The following is a 19442-nucleotide window of genomic DNA, read 5'->3' as shown; positions in this document are numbered from 1 at the left end:
AGTCTCGCCAAAGAACAAGATTGTTGTTAATACTGGAAAATCAGGGAAATCTGAAGCTGTGTATGAGATCGTTTCCTCAGACCACCTTATTCAGCCTCAAATAGATTTTCTATGTGCCACAACCCTCATTGGTAAACTTACTTCTACTATTTCCTTTATGCAACTTTGATTTTGGGCTAAACAGAATTGGCTGGGCTTGAAGGATATTTTTTTAAGGATAAGCAGTCTCTCTTTTTTATTGCCATTTTTTATTCTAAAGAACATAGAAATTGTGTTCATAGATATAAGGGATGGTTTTGTAAGGGTGTTGGAATTATCACTTTGGCGTGGGTTCCAAATTTGAGCCTGGAGTCAGTTCCCCCTCTTTTCATGCCTTTTTGGATTACTCTCCTGGGGCTCCCACTTGAATATCGTGATCCAGATATTGTGGAAATTTTGGCTAACCAAATGGGTATTTTTATCAAGCGTGATCTTATCCCATATGCACTTGCCCATTTAACCGTCAAGGTATGCTTATTTCTAAACCTCACAAAGCCACTTCCCAAGTCCATTATAATGACTTGCTGCATAGGGAAATGTAATCAAGACATTTGCATACATGGTACTAGAGATATTGATGACCTAATAGATAAATTGGGTCATTTTAATTCGCAGTGTCAAGGATCGGGCATTGATGATGTTAGGGTCTACAAGGACTTTGTGACTGATTACCATAAATGCTCCTTTTATCAATCTGCTCCATCTCCTCCTTCTGCACCAAATGGGACAGCAAGTGTAGTTGACTAAACAGAGAGCTCCGTACCTCTAAACAATGTTGATAGTATTGCAAGACCTTTCTAGGGTGTTCAGTTCCAGGATGTTCCTCCTCTCTCTCTGATTCCTTCTCAATCCTTTTTGGGATCTATCACCGATGCTTTACTTCCAACAGACTTAAGAACAAAGCCCTCCAATTTGAAGAAATCTCCTCACTATCAAGTTGCTATTGATGGTTTAAGTTCTTTGCAAAAATTTGGGGGTAGATACAAGAAAGTATCTTTTAACATGCACTGCTCTTCAATTATGGTTGATTGGTTCTATAAGAAAATATTTGCTTCCTCTCTCTTTAGGCAGCCCACTTCTTCTTTTTTGAGTCTAACTTTTGTGGGAACGTCAGATACTCAATTCTAGGAAATCTATTTATCACAAAATGCAAAGGTCAACCTGATTAACAGCTTGATGTTTAATTGCCAACCTTTCCATGTGGTTCATCGCAGTCCTCCCATTGTTGGATCCTCATCGAATACTCCAAATATTGAATTAATGGCACATGATATCCTTATCTCTGTTGCATCGAACTTGATAGATAAAACTGCTCTTGAGGAATTTCCGGAAATTCAGGGAGTCCCTATTGTTGATGCTATGACTCTTATTCTCAATACTTCACCACCCATTTCCTCATCCTTATTAGAATCTATTCATGTTGAACACCTTGTGGCTGAAGATAATTCATATCAGCTCTTTCAGCCTCCCACACAGCTTGACTTTGATTTTGCTCAACATCTCTCTCTTGTTCAAACAATTTCTTCATCTCCTCTGTTATACAAAACACCTAAGAAAAGAGGTCAGAAGCCAAAGATTCTTAAAACCCAAGAAGAGATCGCAACAGGTATCCATACTACAATTGTAGATAAGTTTTCAACCCACGCAAGATTGAGAAGAACATGTTGTTCTTCTCGAATGTAATGAGGATCATATCTTGGAATGTCAGAGGTTTGAATGCCTCTGACAAAAGGGGACGGATCAAGCAGCAGTTGGATTCCTCCCAGGCAGACATCATTTTATTACAAGAAACAAAGCTTTCAGATGAAGTCTCCCAAAATATTTTTAAAAAATGGACTTTATGGGATTTCACACATATTCCTACAGTAGGTGCTTCCGGTGGTATCCTGACCTTGTGGAATACCAGGACAATCAAAGCAAAAAATTTGAGCCAAGGGACAAATTGGCATCTTATTCTTATAAAAAAATTTGATTTATCCTTTGTTCTCTTTAATATCTATGGCCCAACAGCTCCTCAACAGAAGCATGCTCTTTGGAATACTATAACTTGTCAGATTCAACAACAGGGAATACAAAAAATCATTTTAGGAGGTGATTTTAATGCCATCTTGTCTCAGGATGAGAAATAAAGAGGCAATCCTACAGCGTCTAAGGTGATTGAAGACTTTAGATCTTTTGTGTCTAATAACACCCTTTCTGACATTTCACCTTCTAATGGTCAATTTACATGGACAAACCGGAGAACTTCCCTTCAAATTGCAAGTAGATTGCAAAGGGTGTTCACTTCATATGAATGGATCCTTCAGAAATATACTTTCAGCTCTAAAATTTTGTCGTTCTCTGGTTATGACCATTTTCCTATCTCATTATCCTAGATAAACAAGAAGTTTCTCATCATAGATCTTCTTTTAAGATTGAAAGAATGTGGTTTCGGCACCCACACTTTCATGCTCTTCTTTGTCAATTGTGGGTGAGCGCCCCCTTCTACAGGGGGAAGGAAATGATTCAACTTTATATGAAAATGCAGTCTGTAAAAGCAAATATCAATGTCTGGAATAGGGAAGTATTCAAAAATATGTTTGCAAAAAAAACAAAGGTAGAGAAGGAATTAAAGGATGTCAATGAACTTATCTTTTCTACTGAGATTAATCCAGAAACTTTCTCAAAGAAGAAGCATTTACAAAGCTATTGGGAAGAATTGTGCTCTAGAGAGGAGGAATTTTGGAGACAAAAATCAAGGGAACTATGGCTAAAAGAAGGGCATAAAAATACTAAATTCTTCCAGGCATCTGCAAAGATTAAGCAAGCTACATCTACTATCTTTTCTATAAATGCCTCTTCTTCGGGGGTAAAATTAACTAATGAACAAGAAATTAGGGAAGAGGGTGAACTCTTCTATAAAAATCTTCTTGCTCCCTCCCCTCCTTTCGTTCCTGAGGAGTCCAGTGTCGACATATTGCTAGACTCCATTCCTTGTCTAATTTCACAATGTGATAATGATTATCTGATGCAACCTTTCTCTCTTGCTGAACTACAAGAGGAGGTAGTTTCAATGGCTCATGATAAGTTTCCAAGCCCTGATGGTTTCACCATACTATTCTTTCAAAAGTGTTGGACGTTTTAGGCTTTGATCTTTTAATGGCTTTGGAGGAGTCAAGACAAAAAGCTTTTATTCTCAAGAACTTCAATCTAACCCATCTTGCTCTTATCCCCAAATCTAATAACCCTCAATCTTTTGCATATTTTAGGCCTATCTCCTTGTGTAATTCAGTGTACAAGATTTTCACAAAAGCTATCTATCTCCGGTTAAAATCCTTGATACCTAAAGTAATATCTCTTCAACAAGGAGGTTTTGTTCCTGGTAGGGAAACATCAGAAGGTGCGCTTGTGGCTCATGAAGTTTTGCACTCATTTAATTCTTCACAGTCCCCTGCTTTTATAGGTAAATTAGATATGTTGAAAGCATATGATAAAGTATGTTGGTCCTTTCTTTTGAGAGTGCTTAAAAAGTTTGTCTTTTCCGATAAGTGATGCAAATGGATCAAAAATTGCCTCTCTGGGGCACATTTTTCAGTAATTGTTAATGGTAATCCGTCTGGTTTTTTTCGAGCCACCCAAGGAGTTCGACAAGGTGACCCACTATCACCTTTTCTCTTCATTATCATGGCAGAAGCTTTTAGCAGATTGGTCAATAAGCAGTTGAGTCTAGGTCTTTGGAAGGGTGTATGCTCCCTAATACCTCAATTTCTATCACCCATACTTTATTTGCATATGATACACTTTTATTTGGTTGTTCCAATATACAAGAAGCAAGGCATATTAAGAAAATATTGGACATATATTTTTCTGGATCTGGACAGAAAATCAATGTGCAAAAATCTAAACTATTCATATTCAATACTTCTGAAATGGTGTCCAATAGTATTATCCAGACATTGGGATTTCCAGTGGATTCTCTTCCATCATCGTACTTGGGTATCCCTTTCTTTATGGGAGCAGGGAAACCCTCTTTTTGGAATTATGTGATTGACAAATTAAAAAGAAAAATTTATGTGTGGAAAGCTAGATGGTTATCTTTGTCAAGCAGAATTCTTCTTGTCAAAACTGTTTTGGCTACAATTCCAAACTACTACATTTCATTCCTTCAAGCCCCGAAATCTATTGTCTCTCACATTGAGAAAATTATTCGGAATTTTATTTGGAAAGGTAATCTTTTAGAAGATAAAAAGATTCCGCTTGTCTCTCTCAATAAAATGACTCCAAGCAAATCTATGGGCGGGGTGGGTCTGCACGATCTTTCAAAAAGGAATAAGGCCTTTGGGGGAAAGCTAGTTTGGAATATATATGAAAAACCACATGCTTTGTGGTGTCAAATTATGCAAGCAAAGTATTTAGATACACCTACCCCTTCACGTATATTTACTATCGTTGATCCTTCATCAGGGTTTGCAGTTTGGAACTTCATGATGGACTCTAGGAATGTGATTACTAGATACTTATCATGGCAAGTACATAGTGGCAAAGAAGTCAACTTCTGGCATGATTCATGGAGTGGTCTCCCCCCGCTTAGTCTCGAGGAATCCCTAGTAGATGTGATCCCTATATTTACTGCTCATTGGGGTTCTCACCTTTATGATTACACAGATGATCTTGAGAATCCTTCAAATTGTGTCATTTGGAAGAAGCCAACTCTACTCCCAATCTCCCCGGGTTAAAAGGTAAAGTTTTCTTTGATTCTCAAGAACCGCATTATCTTTATCTCTAATGGTTTGGACAAATTGATATGGTGCCTTGCGAAGAATGGAAAGTACTCTATCAAGGAAGGGTATAAGGCAATTCATCAGATGTTTCTTCAATCCTATTCACAAATAGCCTACAATTTCTGTTGGAACAATAGTGTTCTTCCCAAGGCAGGGATGTTTTCCTGGCTTGCTCTACATAAGAGAATACTAATGGTGAGCACAGTGAAACGCTACATCATCTCCTCCTCCAATATGATTTTGCTCACTATTGTTGGATGTTTGTTCTTGATAAGCTTTCCTTTAGCACCCCTCTTCCAAATAATTTATGGGATTTGTTCCAGTCATGGCCAGTCTTATTCTCATCCTCTCTTTTTGCATGTATTTGGAAAGTGATCCCATCCATAGTAGTATGGTCACTTTGGTGAGAAAGAAATAAGTGTACTTTTAGAAAGTAAACATCTCCTCTTTCTGATGTTTTCAATTATATTGAAAAATTAGTATCAGAACTAGTTAATGATCATGTTTCAAATCAATTCAATTCAAATAGGGAATTTACTTCTTGGGATGGTCAAGTTATTAATTGCTGGAAGGGCATCTCTATTCCTGTATCACCTTGTCTTCCGAGAGTGAGAACTAGTAAAATTGATAGAAATAAAGTGAAATGGTGTCCTCCGGATTCAATGCATTTCAAATTAAATTTTGATGGCTCCTTTAAAGGGAACCCGGGTGATGCAGGGATAGAAGTATGCATAAGGGATCACACAGGATGTGTTTTGTCTTTGAAATCTTGTTTTATTCCACCAGGTACTAACAACTTTGTAGAGGCGTATGCTTTACTTGAAGGCATTCTACTAGTAAAAAAACTGAACATCTCTTATATTCACATTGAAGACGATTCAACTATTATTATCAACGCTTGCATAAAGAGAAATATTGATAATTGACAGATAAGATATTTACTTGAACAAGCATGAACACTAATTGATACATTTACAAACTTTACTATTTCACATGTGTATAGAGAAGGGAACTGGGTTGCAGATCATTTGGCAAATATGGGAAGTTCCAAGGAGGAACTTAATATGATGGGTCCAAATTGTGATTTCGATTCTTATTCCAATTCTCAAAGGGAAACTTTTGGAGGATATGGGTACAGGATAATATTACATATAACTATGCAGTGGTCTTTTTCATAATGATATAAATTGGTATGTGTGGTATTCTAAGTGCAGGGTCCTGTGGTTCTATTGTATCCATATGTTGTGAATGGATGTCGATTTGAGAAGCGTGCTGGATTGTAAGTTGGATAAATGCATAAGTGAGACAGATTGTGGACTACTATGTAAATGTGTACAACTCTCGTGATGTTTTAGTTCGGACTGCACCTTGTTCAATATATTCCAGAAAGCACTCGATACTGGGGGATGTTTTGTGGCACTGAATATTCTGGACATTATAAGATATTGTATTTTTTGGCATATTTGAGATTTAAATCTCACAAGCTTTCTATGTATTGTAGAGAAAGGATCAGAGTTTTTCTTACTGGTTCTTTTCTCCGGGAGTTCTTTGAATCAGCTTTATATAAATAAAATATATTAAGTGGCACTACCACCTTTTTATTAAAAAAAAAACTATTGAACACAATGCATGGCATGAACTTCGTAGCTTCGTAGCAACACGACCTTGTTTATGTATTGTGTGAGTGTGAAACGATGTATAATGTGTCTATTTATATCTACACATACAGGAATGGGAAGAAAATGGATATTCATTATTGTAATGAGAACAATTGAGTCATTGCAATAGTGAAAGATTTTATTGAGGTGGGTTTTTGATGAGAAAAGGTGGTGTTTTCAAATGAAAATATTACATACATACTATTGAAGATTTCATTACTCTATTTCTGATTGCTAATTGTACATTTACTTCTTTTGTTATATAAGTAAATGAGAATTCTCTTCTCTTAAAAATTGCATACTACTGAAATTTTTTCAATAGATTAAAAAATCATAAATTAATTTTACTATGTAAAAAATTAAAATCATTAAGATTTTATATCTAATTTTATTAAAAACTTAAAAAATATTAAAAAACACCCAAACAATTAAATCCAATCACATAAAAATTCAATGAGTACAACACATAAAAATTATTTTCTTTTGTCGGCTCTTTTCAATTGGCATTAAATTCTGCCCATTTGTTGTTTTCATCTGTTACTGCGTCATTTATCCTTCATAACAAGAGTAAATCACCCTATAAAATTTTATTCGAAGTCCTTGTCTTTCTTGGAATTCATCGGTTCAAATCCTTAATCCATTTGTAGATTGTCTTTAAATCTGAAACACCAAGTTTTAATGATCGGTTATAACCCTGTGAACTCATTGAACCATTTTGAAGTAGGTTCATTTAGGTTCTGCAGGTTCTTAGGTGTCTAGGAGGTTTTCATACTAATATTCACTCAAAGTGTTTTGCAGCGGTTCTTTTATTGGTTGTGCTCAGTAATGTGTTATATCATCTCTCTCCAAGCGTTGAACTCTTTGAACCTAGTTCAAATGGTTTGGGCGTGTTCAACATGTTGAACACGGTTCAAAGGGTCAACAACACTTAACATAGTTAATCCTTTTAGAAGAGAGTTTTCCTGGGCGTGGTGTACGCCTTGAGCTACTTGAACCCCAGTGAAGTCCGTTCAGAATGTTCATGTGTGTTCAAATCCGGTGGGCCCCATGAGCTAAAAGATTTGATGGTGCACTTATTGCCAAGTATGAGGAAGGGCAAACCATATCTCGGGTGATGTCAACTGTTTAATTTTTTGAGGCAAGTAATCATTTGGGAACTGGTGGTTACTTCAAAAATGCCGTCATGCATTCAATGCGTGCGTGCGATGTCCAATCCACAAGCTCAGCACATTTAAAGTGACGATTGGAATTAATGCACTTAATAAGTACGTATCATTTCTTTTGCTATAAGGTATGAAGGGATTAATCCTCTGAAAAATTTGTTCTTCATTGCTACGGATTCACTTTTCTTGGATAGAAGGTTTGTTTGCTAGTAGTCGTTAGATTGCTCTCAGTTGTGAAGGTGAGTTTGTTTCCTGTCCTCTCCAGTGATTTTTACCTGCTTTTCCTCTCTCATAATAGAATTTGTTGAGAAAAACAAGGCTTGTCATTTATGAATTATGAAGTCCACATTGCACCTTTTTGGGAACGTTTTTAGTCTTACATGCAGAGAGCCCATAGTCAGTGATACAGACTTAAAAGGGGAAAATCTTGAAGTTTTAAAGGAAAGGGTGTTCAAGGGAATTGAAGGTTCCTATGGTGTGGAAGTTCTGAGTAGTGGTCTCATAGAGGCGGCAGCCTTTCCCCCAGCTATCCCTTGCCCAGAACTGGTTAGAGAATGTATTGCTAGGTACGATCCTGTTTCCGAAACCATCAGGAGAGATAATGGTGAAACCCTCCTTGCCATTAACCACGAGGTAATTTAATCTGTTTTCAAACTCCCTAATTACCAGTTCTCGAACTTTTCTCCCGCCCAGTCAATCACTGAGTTCAATGCAAATAGAATCAGGCATCGGAATAATGTTGCAAAATATTGGTTGAAGGTTCCCCAAAGGGGTGGTTCTAGATTGTTCAAGAATCCCAACAAGAACCATATGCTTCCTCACATTCATGATGTCATGTTACTGTTGCACCAAGTCAGAGGCTTGGTGGAAGCCTACAGTTTCGACGATTGGATTTATTGCTATGTGCAGTTGGTATTACAAGGAAAGCAATACCTCGATAGGGCAGAGCTGATTGTCGATTCCATGAGGGAGCAGCCGAGTATGGCCAAACAGTTTAAGCAGAATTTCTTCATGTTCTCATATCTTATATATTGTTTGGCATGTGTTAAGGAGATGGTAGGAATACCTAGGCAGCTCACTGAGGAAGAGGTCTCTGTATATGATTTTTACCCTATGTTATAAAAGGATAATGCCTTGCAAGACTTTAGGAGGGTACATAATGGCTTCCTGGGAGATTTGTGTTACGAATTAAAGAACATGAAAAACAAGAGGATGTTTGAGGATGCACAGGCATTGGTGAAGAGATTTGGTAACTTCTTTATCCAGTTCCCTCGCTTTTGCTACATAAGAGTAGGCGGTTTTGAGGAAGAGCCCTTCAAGCTTCCTCATTTTTGTTCATATTGTTTTGTTTTAGTAGAGATTTGTGGGCAGCTGGCTACCGTGATTAAGAAGGCTCATCCCAGGGATAGATGGGAGGATCATTTTCTTATTTAGTTGGGGATTTTATCCTGTAGTTCAATGTCAGATGCTTTGAGAATTGGAGCGGACTTGAAAAACTTCAATTTCTCATTGTACCATGAAAGAAAAGGCTTTGACAATAAGGGTTTCTCCCAAAGTCTTGGTCTAATGCTGTATCTCCCAATTCCACAATTAGAGGACTTCTGGGAGGATTGCAGTGATGAAATCGAGGTGTTCAAAAGGGAAAACATGAGAATGGTGTTGGAGCAAGTCATTTCGCTGCAAGTAAAGCTTGACATAAATGGGCTTGAAGAAGATTATCTAGAGCTGCTTGAACCTGGATACTTAGTCCAAGCTGAAACCGAAGTGTCCTGTATCAACTGGGATGGGGAAAAAGAGGACGATATATAGCTAAAAAAAAAAAGGGTTTTGGAGAGAACCACAGAATGGGTTGGAAGGAAGAAAGCAGCGAAATTAGGTGCCAAGTCTAAATCTGTGAGAAATAGTGAGGTCACTCTACGTTCACCAAAGTATTTTTCTAATCTTGCTTCTATGCATGTTCATGTAGGTAAGGATAAAAAGCCATCTCACATTAAGCACAAGCCTAATCCGGCTTTGGACTTCCCTACTCCTTGACATACCAGGTCACGAAGTGCTGCGCAGAAAAGAATGGACCAAACCAAAGATACAAATGCGAAGGACAAAATTCTTGATGCTCAGATAGTTGAAGTTGAATATCTTGACAGTGATATTGTTAACACCATGGATTCCCATGCGGTTACCATAGCCATGACGCCACCCTGTAAAGTGATCGGGGAAACATCCAGTTCAAGTGCAACTCCTAAGTGGCTGACCACTTTGGTAAACAAAAAATGAAGTTTCATTCCCGTGACCATTCCAATTCAGGACATGGTAGTTAAGTACATAGAGAAGGGCCCCAAGCCAAAAAGGTTCAAAACAACTGCTCGACTGGATAACGATGAAGGAACTGGAAAGTGGGTTGCTGAGATTGCCTCATACAAGCCCAAGGACAAAGATAAAGAGGTCAATGCAGAGGATTTTGAAATCACCAAGGTGGAGCTCGGAAACATCAGTAGGGATTCGGATAATCATTTCTTCCAGGTATCGGCTAAGAAAATGCTCACCAGGTCGGAAAAAGACGGGCGGGAGAAGAGAGAGCTAAAGTGACATATAAAAATTCTCACTCAAATCATTGATAGCATCGGTTGCTTCGGAGAACTCCCCATATCCCATGCTACAGAGAAATTTGATCCTACTTCACCAAAGAATAAAAAGCTAATGAGTTAAGTTAAACGAAATAAAAGCATTGTAGAGGCTGCGGAGAGATAGATCGAAGGAGTAATTAAAGACGGAGAAAAATATATCACAAGCTCCCGAAAGTTATGTGATGAGATACATAACCTCATTGCAGAAATTCAGAACCAGATTTCGCCATGGGAGAAAGAGGAACATAAATGGGAGAATGTCTTGCCTATGCTCACTAAAATAGAAGAGTATGGAGCTACCAGATTCCTGACATAGCATTCAATCAAGTTGGTAACAGATGAATGCCAACTCTTCGTATTAAAGAAGACCATAATGTGGCAGGTACTTACCTTCAAATCTGTGATTACCGATGCGAAGACTTCTGTGTATGAACTTCAGGACCTCCAATGCAGTTTAGTTAATGACAACAAAGTGGTTAATCCGAACCACGATTGGCAGTTGGGGATTTGCAGGCTGAACACGCAGGATGCGATAAAGGCTTTCAGGCTATACATGGAAAAAATTAAAGCTAAAGGCAATTTCACCCCTAAAGATATAACACAAGTCGCCTAGATCGAGTCCATGACGTTTGTCGATAACAATCAGTTACCGAAGCATACCGAAAAGATGGTGAAGCACAGATGGAACAAAGAAGCTGCAAAGGTAAAACTCAACGCTATGAAGAATCTGAACCAATCAATAATCCAGGAACTTGCAACTGCCCACGATGCCCAAGAAAGCGGAGGAGAAGATGACGATGGGAAAGCAACATAACGTGTTGATTAAGGCTTTGTTTTTATGTATTTTTTATGATTATGCAAATGACTTCGGGACATCTGTCCCAAATATACTTTGTTGGTTTTCATAACTGATTCAGAGGAGGTCAAGTTTTCAGGGAAACCTCCTCTGTTCTAAAGACTATAAATTAGATTAAGATAGACGGAATAGGGGTTAGATTTTGGTTAGAATTTTGTTAGTTTACTTAGTTTTCTTTCTGGTTTCAAAAGTTTTGTTTTGTTGAAGGAAGTCATCAGACTTTAGAAATATGGAATTGAAAAGGATTTATACATATATTGTTGTGTCTTTGTCACATAAGATATATATATATATATATATATATATATATATATATATATATAAGATCGTGTTGTTTTTGGGAGAAGGAAAACCTTTGAGTTTTGAATCTGTGTAGTGATATATCTTTGCATATATTGATCTAATCAAATGACAATGATCACCTTTCCAATGCAGAATATTATTATTATTCTGAGACTCCTTCCTATGAGATTTTAAAAGATATGTGTTTGAAAAGAGATTTTATTTCCCTCGTCTGTTTTTATTTTTGAACTGTTAAGCTAGTGATTTGAACTTTGTTTCGATCATTTCCATTTCTTATGTTGAAGCATTTTGAACAGCAGTTTTTCTCTGAAATATGTATAAATCATTAGCCTCTCATCTAAGAATTGCCTTACGTGCTTTCAGGTTAAAAGCATACCAATCAAAATTAATTAGATTATTCCCTGAATAACTAATGGAGGGAGTTGTACCTATCAAAAATTTAGAGGGAAGTAGTATATGCTACACTTACCCAACTGTTTAGTCGAACTTTGTCTTTTAAAGAAGGTGACAAAGTGTGAAATTAATTAATTTGAAGGAAGGCAAAAATCCGTTCGCTAACATCATCATGAATGTAATATTAGGAGAGACACAGCTGATTGTGAGTAGTTGGAGGAGGAAATAATGGGCTTACATGGTTTTAAAATTCTTGATGCCAATTGGGTTCCACATGAAGAGGAAATTTTGTAGATTTTTTTAATGTTTTAATGGTCGCGAGCTTCTTCCTTATCCAACATTTCAATTATTAACTTTAATAGGAGTTGTGCAACTTTATTTGTATTCATGTGGATAAGTATTGGTAAAAAGAAAAATTTCAAAAGAGCATAAAAATGTATTAATGCACATGAGAAAATTACATACCAAATGGCCAACAAAAAACAACCAATTAAACAAGTTATCTTCTCCAACTAATTGTTCAAACCTTAGTCAATTAAACAATCTTATCTTCCCCAACTAATTACTCAAACATATGAGATAAATAGGAGGTGGTTTTAGTGCACGATCAATTGGGGCATTATAGGTGACACTTCCAAATGACCATTTTTTGTCCCTTTGTGTGCATAACGTAAATGATCTTTTTTTTTACCCTTGTGTGTGCATAACATAAATGACCATTTTTTAATCCTTGTGTGCATAACAAATCCCATAGCATTTGCCTCAACTATCTAGAAGCCAGAACAATAGCTATAAGTAGTTAAGTTGCATAGGAAGACAACCAAAAAGCAATTGTTGAAATTCGATGTACATTTTAGGATCAGTGGGTGTGCAAAGTTAGTTATAACAACTATTGGTGCTCTTCTCCTATTATTTGTTGAAATTCGATGTACATTTTAGGATCAGTGGGTGTGCAAAGTTAGTTATAACAACTATTGGTACTCTTCTCCTATTATATTTTTAAAACACACTTTAAAACCATATTTTTAAAACACACTTTAAAACCATTCTTTTGGGGATTTTTTTTAAAGAGCATGGATTCGTGAAAAAAAAAGGCCATACTTTTTTGAAGCTCGAGATTTGGGCAGTGAAATTAGGGTGGGAATACAAATTGTTCCACCAAATTAGAAAGTTTTTTTTTGTGTTTTTTTGGCATTTGTCATTCATCCCAAGTTTTAGACTCCCACGATAAAATAAAATAAAAAAATTACGAAAAAATGGCTTTGCTTGTTTTGCTTTTTTTTTTCACAAAAGGAGTAAAAATTTAGTAATGCCAAACCAAAATTAGAAAGCAAGAATACCCAACAACCCTGCCAAAAACAATGAATTACACATTCCTATCCTCCACCAGATAAATCCAAAGACAAATGTCTTATATCTCCAATATTTCAACCTTACATTCAATCAATGCCCATTATAAACTACTCTATTCCATTCTAATTACAGTTAATTTTACCAATTCACCTAAATTTAGTAACTTTTGACTTCAAAATATTTCTAAAAAATCTCAAATGACCACTGAAATTTTCAAAAAGACCCCATTCAAAACACCTTAGCCTTAAAAAATTTCAAACTCGTTTTCTGCTTTGAGGTTGATTTATAGTCTTCAATAGAATCAATACTAAATCTGTTTTCAGTTTGAGGGGCATAGCCCCCTGCTCCGTTTTCTGAATCCACTTAAGGTGGAGTCTACAGCAACTGATCGAGATGCAGTTCACCCCGATTCAATTGTGGTTATAACCTATAATTTACAGATAATTTGTAGTATATGAAATTACCCTATAATCCCAATAAATTAGACATCTAACCACGCTTCTAATAGAAAGTGTAGATACCCTACCCCTGCAGAGTTTGAACCTTTTTATAATTTGATTTGGAAGTTTGGTGGGTATGCTCTACAGAAAAATCAAGGCCAAAAGCGTATGGGGTTGTTTTCAGAGATAGAGATGGAGCTGAGCATCGAGTCCTGTTGAAGAAAGGTAACAGTGAGGTTATAATCTCTGCAGGGGCTCTAGGAAGCCCACAGCTGCTTATGCTCAGCGGAATCGGGCCTGCAGAAGAATTGAAGAACATGGGAATACGAGTGATAATGGACCAGCCTGAAGTTGGGAAGAATATGGCCGACAACCCCATGAATCCCATTTTTGTTCCATCTGCAGTTCCTCTCGAGCTCTCTCTCATACAAGTAGTAGGTATCACCAAATTTGGATCCTTCATAGAGGCATTCAGTGGATATGGATTATCTTCTGAGGTATGTATTCAAACATTATTCATTTCATGTATAGATAGATGTATGTCTGTCTATGCTACGACTAATTTGCACCCTGTGGTGGAAAGCAGAATATAATGACTAAGGGAGGAATTATTCTAGAGAAGGTGAGCGGTCCACATTCCAGGGGTTATCTGAGATTGAACAGCACCAATGCTGGAGACAACCCAGTTGTGAAATTCAATTATTTTGAGCACCCAGTGGATCTGCAGAGGTGTGTGAAAGGAATAAGGACCATTGAAAAGATCATAATATCCCGTCCTATGAAACAATTCATACCCCCCAATGTAAACCTGACCCAGATCATGAGTTCAACCTTTCAACATCCTATAAACTTGATACCAAGGAAAACAGGGGATTGGGATTCATTAAAACAGTTCTGTAAGGATAAGGTGACAACAATTTGGCATTACCATGGAGGATGTCAGGTGGGTAGTGTTGTTGATGGAGAGTATAAACTCATTGGAGCAGATGGTGTTCGAGTCATTGATGGATCCACATTTCTTTTCTCTCCAGGAACTAATCCTCAGGCCACTGTATTGATGCTTGGAAGGTGTGTTTGAATTTTATTTTATTTTAATTTCTTTACTTTACTTTTGGACAGATGTTCTTCCAATCAAATTCACGAGGTTGCTACAGTTCATAATGATATCAAGATTTTGTTTTTGGATTTGATTATGTATGTTTTTTTCTGTCAATGTTTTTGATTAAACTTTATGATTCATAAGGGTTGATAGTTAGAAAAAAATAAGGGTTGATAGTTAGAAAAAAAAAATGAATCATCAAATTTGATTTGAAATGGCTAGCAACAAAAAAAAGCATACATAGTCAAATTCAGAAACAAAATCTTGATATGTTCTTATGATATTTGTAATTTTTTATATATAATCTATGGTTTTGTGATTGTGCAGATACATGGGAGTGAGGATCCTGAGAGAACGATTGGGCAGATCTACCGAAGTATAATTTGCAGTACCCAACATAGAGCGCCTCCTTAATTTTCTTATTCATTTATGGCATTCGCTTTACAAAATGCCTATGCAACATCTTGGAAGTACATTTGGTCGTATTTATTAATTAATTAAAAATAGAAAAATTGTTGTATTTTAATTTTTAATTAATTAATAAATATGATCAAAAGTGCATTAGAGGTGTTGCATAGAAGTTGCCTTCTCTTTAGGGGTCTCTGGCTAAAGGCAACATGGTTATTTGATAGGCTTACCACTTAATACTATAGTGTGTCAAAGTTATGCTTCTTGGTGGATGTATTTTTAGTTCAACAATTAATATAATTTATACCTTTAAAGAGCAGTACATCACTATGTGAATGGCAACATGGTTCTTTAATAGGCTCGCCACTTAATAGCTTACTAAAGTTAGGCTCTCTAAGTGGATGTGAATTTAGTTCAACTATTAATATAATTTATACTTTCAAATAGAAATGCATCACTATGTGAAAGCAACATGGTTCTTTAATAGGCTCGCCATACTTTTTCTATTTCAAATGTCATTTTTCTTTTTGAGTTGGTGGCAACGTTATCATTTATGAAAAAAATAATACTGCATACATTCACAAAAAAGATGGGTGGATATTCACGTCAGGTTTTTTATTTGTACATACTTCTTATATATCATTTCTAAATTATTTATTGTAAATTTACTTAATATTATATATATATTTTTCTTTAAATTATAAAATCATATTTAAATGATGAAAATTTAACTAATTTTAAGAGCATTAGAATTAGAATGTTGTCTATGTATACAACCTAATATATTGAAAATGTCTATATTCTCATTAAGCTTACTAGGATTAAAAGAATATTACAACGTGATCAAGACAAAAAAAATGCAATTTTGAACAACTATAACCCTTCAAAGTCTCTGACCTAGGGGAGAACATTCTCTCAATTCAAGAACCCTTCAAAGTCTCTTAGGTTCTCCTCTAATGATTGGATTCATTCAAACTAAACAATCATTGTAGAATCATGGTTAATAGTGGGAGGAGATCCTAGGGACTATTTATAGGGGTTGTATTTTGTGATTTAAATGTAGAAGAGTCCCCAATCCTGACACCCTTAATGGGACGAGAGGCAAAGAAATCACTTGGATCTAGCATTTCTGTGAACATTAGACCAAGCCAAGTAGGACTATAATGATGAGGATGGATACTCTATCTAGAGGTCTTCCTCACAACAACCCCAATGGTAATCTAGGTTGTAAAGCTCATAGATGGGATCTACAACACTTTGACCACAATACAAGTGTGCAATAAAGGACTTAAAAACAAAGTATCACACTGTTTGATTTAGGAAAATTTAATAAAGATTAAGTTCCTTTTTTTAAACAAGTTTTTAAAATAGACCAAGCACACAAGAACACACAACCAATCAACATTCAAATGCTTCACATCAGGCTCACCAAAAATGTGGTGGAAATTTGACACTCTCTAGGTGATGAAATCCCATTGGAGCAAATAATCCTACTCCACCTCACTAAATTATCCCTTTGGTGAGCTAGGAGATACAGACTACTTAACTACCCAAACCTAAAATGGAGTTTTACTAGCTAGATGGTTTGTCAGACTATCAAGCTTGAAAAGGCAGGTCACAAAGACTCTCTAGTGTTCTTTGCATAGTCTCTACTCAAGGATGCATGTATGGTTTGAAGATGAAAATGTCACGAGCTAACGTCCCATACAGATAAAATGTAGAAACATAAACAGAAAGTATTGAGTGACACATATATGCAATAAACATGCTTCTGAGCTAAATGAAGGAATGATAGAAATAAGAAAAGAGAATAATACTAAGTATAAACTAAGAGAAAATATAAAAGGTGTCTTACAACCAATCCAAGATTGAAGCCTACCACTAGCTCCTGAGCTTATCTCGAAAACCTACACACATAATAGAGAGAAAAATGTTGGGGTTGTGTAGATAAATCTGCTACAGTAAAACCTCCTATTTGGTGTTTTCACCTCAATGGATAGCCAAGATGATAGATTGATAAATGACAAAACCAATTATGAAAGAAAGATAACAAAAGATATGCTATGAAGATACAATGCAACAATGGAAATAAAGGTGAAGTAACTCCCCTCCAACACCAAGAGAATAAGAGTCTACCAACATCAAGGTAAGCATCAAGAATCCTCTAATACACAGTTACAAAGGTGGTGGCAAGACAAATGGCATATAACGATGGTGGAATGCAAGAAGAATAATCAAGATGTTAGAAAGAGTCTCAAAATGCTCAAGGGAGAATTAAATCTATTTCTAGAGAGGTAAAAGTGAAGTTCTCAAGGGAAGATAAACCAACTTGGTTCGAATTTGACGTCGATGGGCGCATACATAGGCATTACAAACCTTGCCTATTGCAGGTATAACACTCAAATGGCCACCTCCAATCTACAGATTCACGAGATGATAATGTGGTGCACGGACGTCTCCACAATGTGTTAGTATCCACGAGTCAACAGTCAATGAAGTCAGAAAAAAGCCAAGGTGAAAGTTGACTAGGCAAGGCAAACAAACAGGACAAAAAGGTGAAGATGATCTCCAATCAGCATAAAGCGAAGGCATCCATGTAGTATGGAATTGCACGGGGTGCAATTTACAATATTACATTATCAAGTCATAATGTATGTTCATTATGCTAGTTTCAACACAACATGATCACATTCCTTTCAAAATTATTGATTTGATCACTTTTTATCCCCCAACTTATTAACTCCCCTTTTAAAATGATTGAAAATAGTACTAGATATTAAAACATATTATCTTTTGTTATAAAGATAGAACATTTAACTTTATGTAAATAAACATCTCATGAATTTTTGCAAGTAATTGTCAATGCATATTAAATTATTTTACAGCTACTTTTATTTATTTTTTATATTAAATAAAGTTATTTAGAGGACATGGTTAAAAAGACACTCATAATAGTTGGTGTGGCATATTGTAGTGGGTGTTTTTGTACTTTTTTATTATTTGTAAATTTATATACTAGTAACTATTATATTTGTATAATTATGTAGTTAGTAACTATTATATTTGATACTATGAATCTTAAACAATAGCTTTAAACCCTTAACTTATTTGTAAAACATGTTACATTTTTTGTGATTCAAATTTACCATTTAAAATCTTACAATATACAAAGTTAAAGTACAAATAATCAAATCCTCTTCATATGTTAATTTCACAAATAACAAACAATTTTTACTATTTCGGAGTCTTAGACTATTTTTATGTACAATTAAATCTAATGTGCTTTTGTCTTAATCTATTTTAGAATTATCTCACATATATCATTGAAAGCTAGACTCTGAAGCAAGAGCTTTAAACTCTTAATTTATTATAAATGTGTTACTATTAAAGAAGTTTCAAAAACACAAAGTTAAATTACACACTACTAAATCATTTTCTTATAATAAATTGAGAAGTGAAAAATTAATTTTACAATTTAAAAAGTGAAATATAATATTTTTATAGTCCATGCCAAATATTGAAAGTGTTTATGTATTAAAAATCTCTTATAAAGTTAGCCTGCAATGGGTAGGAGAGTTGGCTTGGCCAATGGATACCCAAGGAATTAGTCTCCCTAACTCTTATAAAGTTAACATAAAAAGCATTCTCAATCTATTTAAAAATTATTTTAAACTTATCTACAAAAAGTGGTGCTTAATATTTTGTGAAACTTAAAACTTGTCATATAAAAATTTGAAGGAGAGTTAACGACAAGTATTGTAATTTTTTTATTTAAAAAAAGGGTCATTTTTGATTTGTAATTTTTTTCTCTTGTTAATAAATTTTCACCTTTTTGTTGAAAAAAAGTTGCTCATGTATTAAAGGATTCATCTTATCATTTGAATTATTTATGTATTGTGTGAGTGTGAACGTCATATAATGTGTCTATTCATATCTACACATCCTTGAATGAAAAGAAAGGGATATTCATTATTGTATTGAAGACAATTGAGTCATTGCGATAGTGAAAGATTTTATTGAGGTGGGTTTTTCATGAGAAAAGGTGGTGTTTTCAAGTGAATATAGTAGTTTTTTAAATAAATATATTTGAAAAATTATTTATTTTTAATTTCATTGGCTGAAAGCATTTGAGTCGACATGGGTGATTAATGTGCTACGGATAACTATTTGTTGAAAATGAGAAAAATCGAAATTAATCATAACGGAAAACAAAGCATTGTTACAATCATGAACAAACCAGTTATAAGAAAAGTGCAAATCATAGACATGTTTCGTTCTATAAAATTTATGTTGTTTTCAAGTGAATATATTACATGCAATTTTTTAAAATAAATATATTTAAAAAT

At 35.3% G+C, this 19442-nt stretch overlaps 1 protein-coding gene across 1 annotated transcript; it reads left to right on the top strand.

Annotated features, from left to right (window-relative positions):
- The first annotated feature begins 1299 nt into the window (after positions 1–1299).
- Positions 1300–15098, top strand: LOC131077232 (protein HOTHEAD-like). The gene is made up of 4 exons (XM_058014687.2): positions 1300–1645; positions 13737–14086; positions 14176–14657; positions 15016–15098. Exons 1-4 carry the CDS (start codon positions 1300–1302, stop codon positions 15068–15070), a joined length of 1233 nt encoding a protein of 410 aa, XP_057870670.2. The 3' UTR covers positions 15071–15098.
- The last annotated feature ends 4344 nt before the right edge of the window (positions 15099–19442 follow it).

Source organism: Cryptomeria japonica, chromosome 8 (assembly GCF_030272615.1).
Source record: "Cryptomeria japonica chromosome 8, Sugi_1.0, whole genome shotgun sequence".
NCBI classification, from domain to species: Eukaryota; Viridiplantae; Streptophyta; class Pinopsida; order Cupressales; family Cupressaceae; genus Cryptomeria; species Cryptomeria japonica.
Note: the sequence above shows the minus strand (reverse complement) of the source record. Positions and strands in the feature narration are given on the sequence as shown.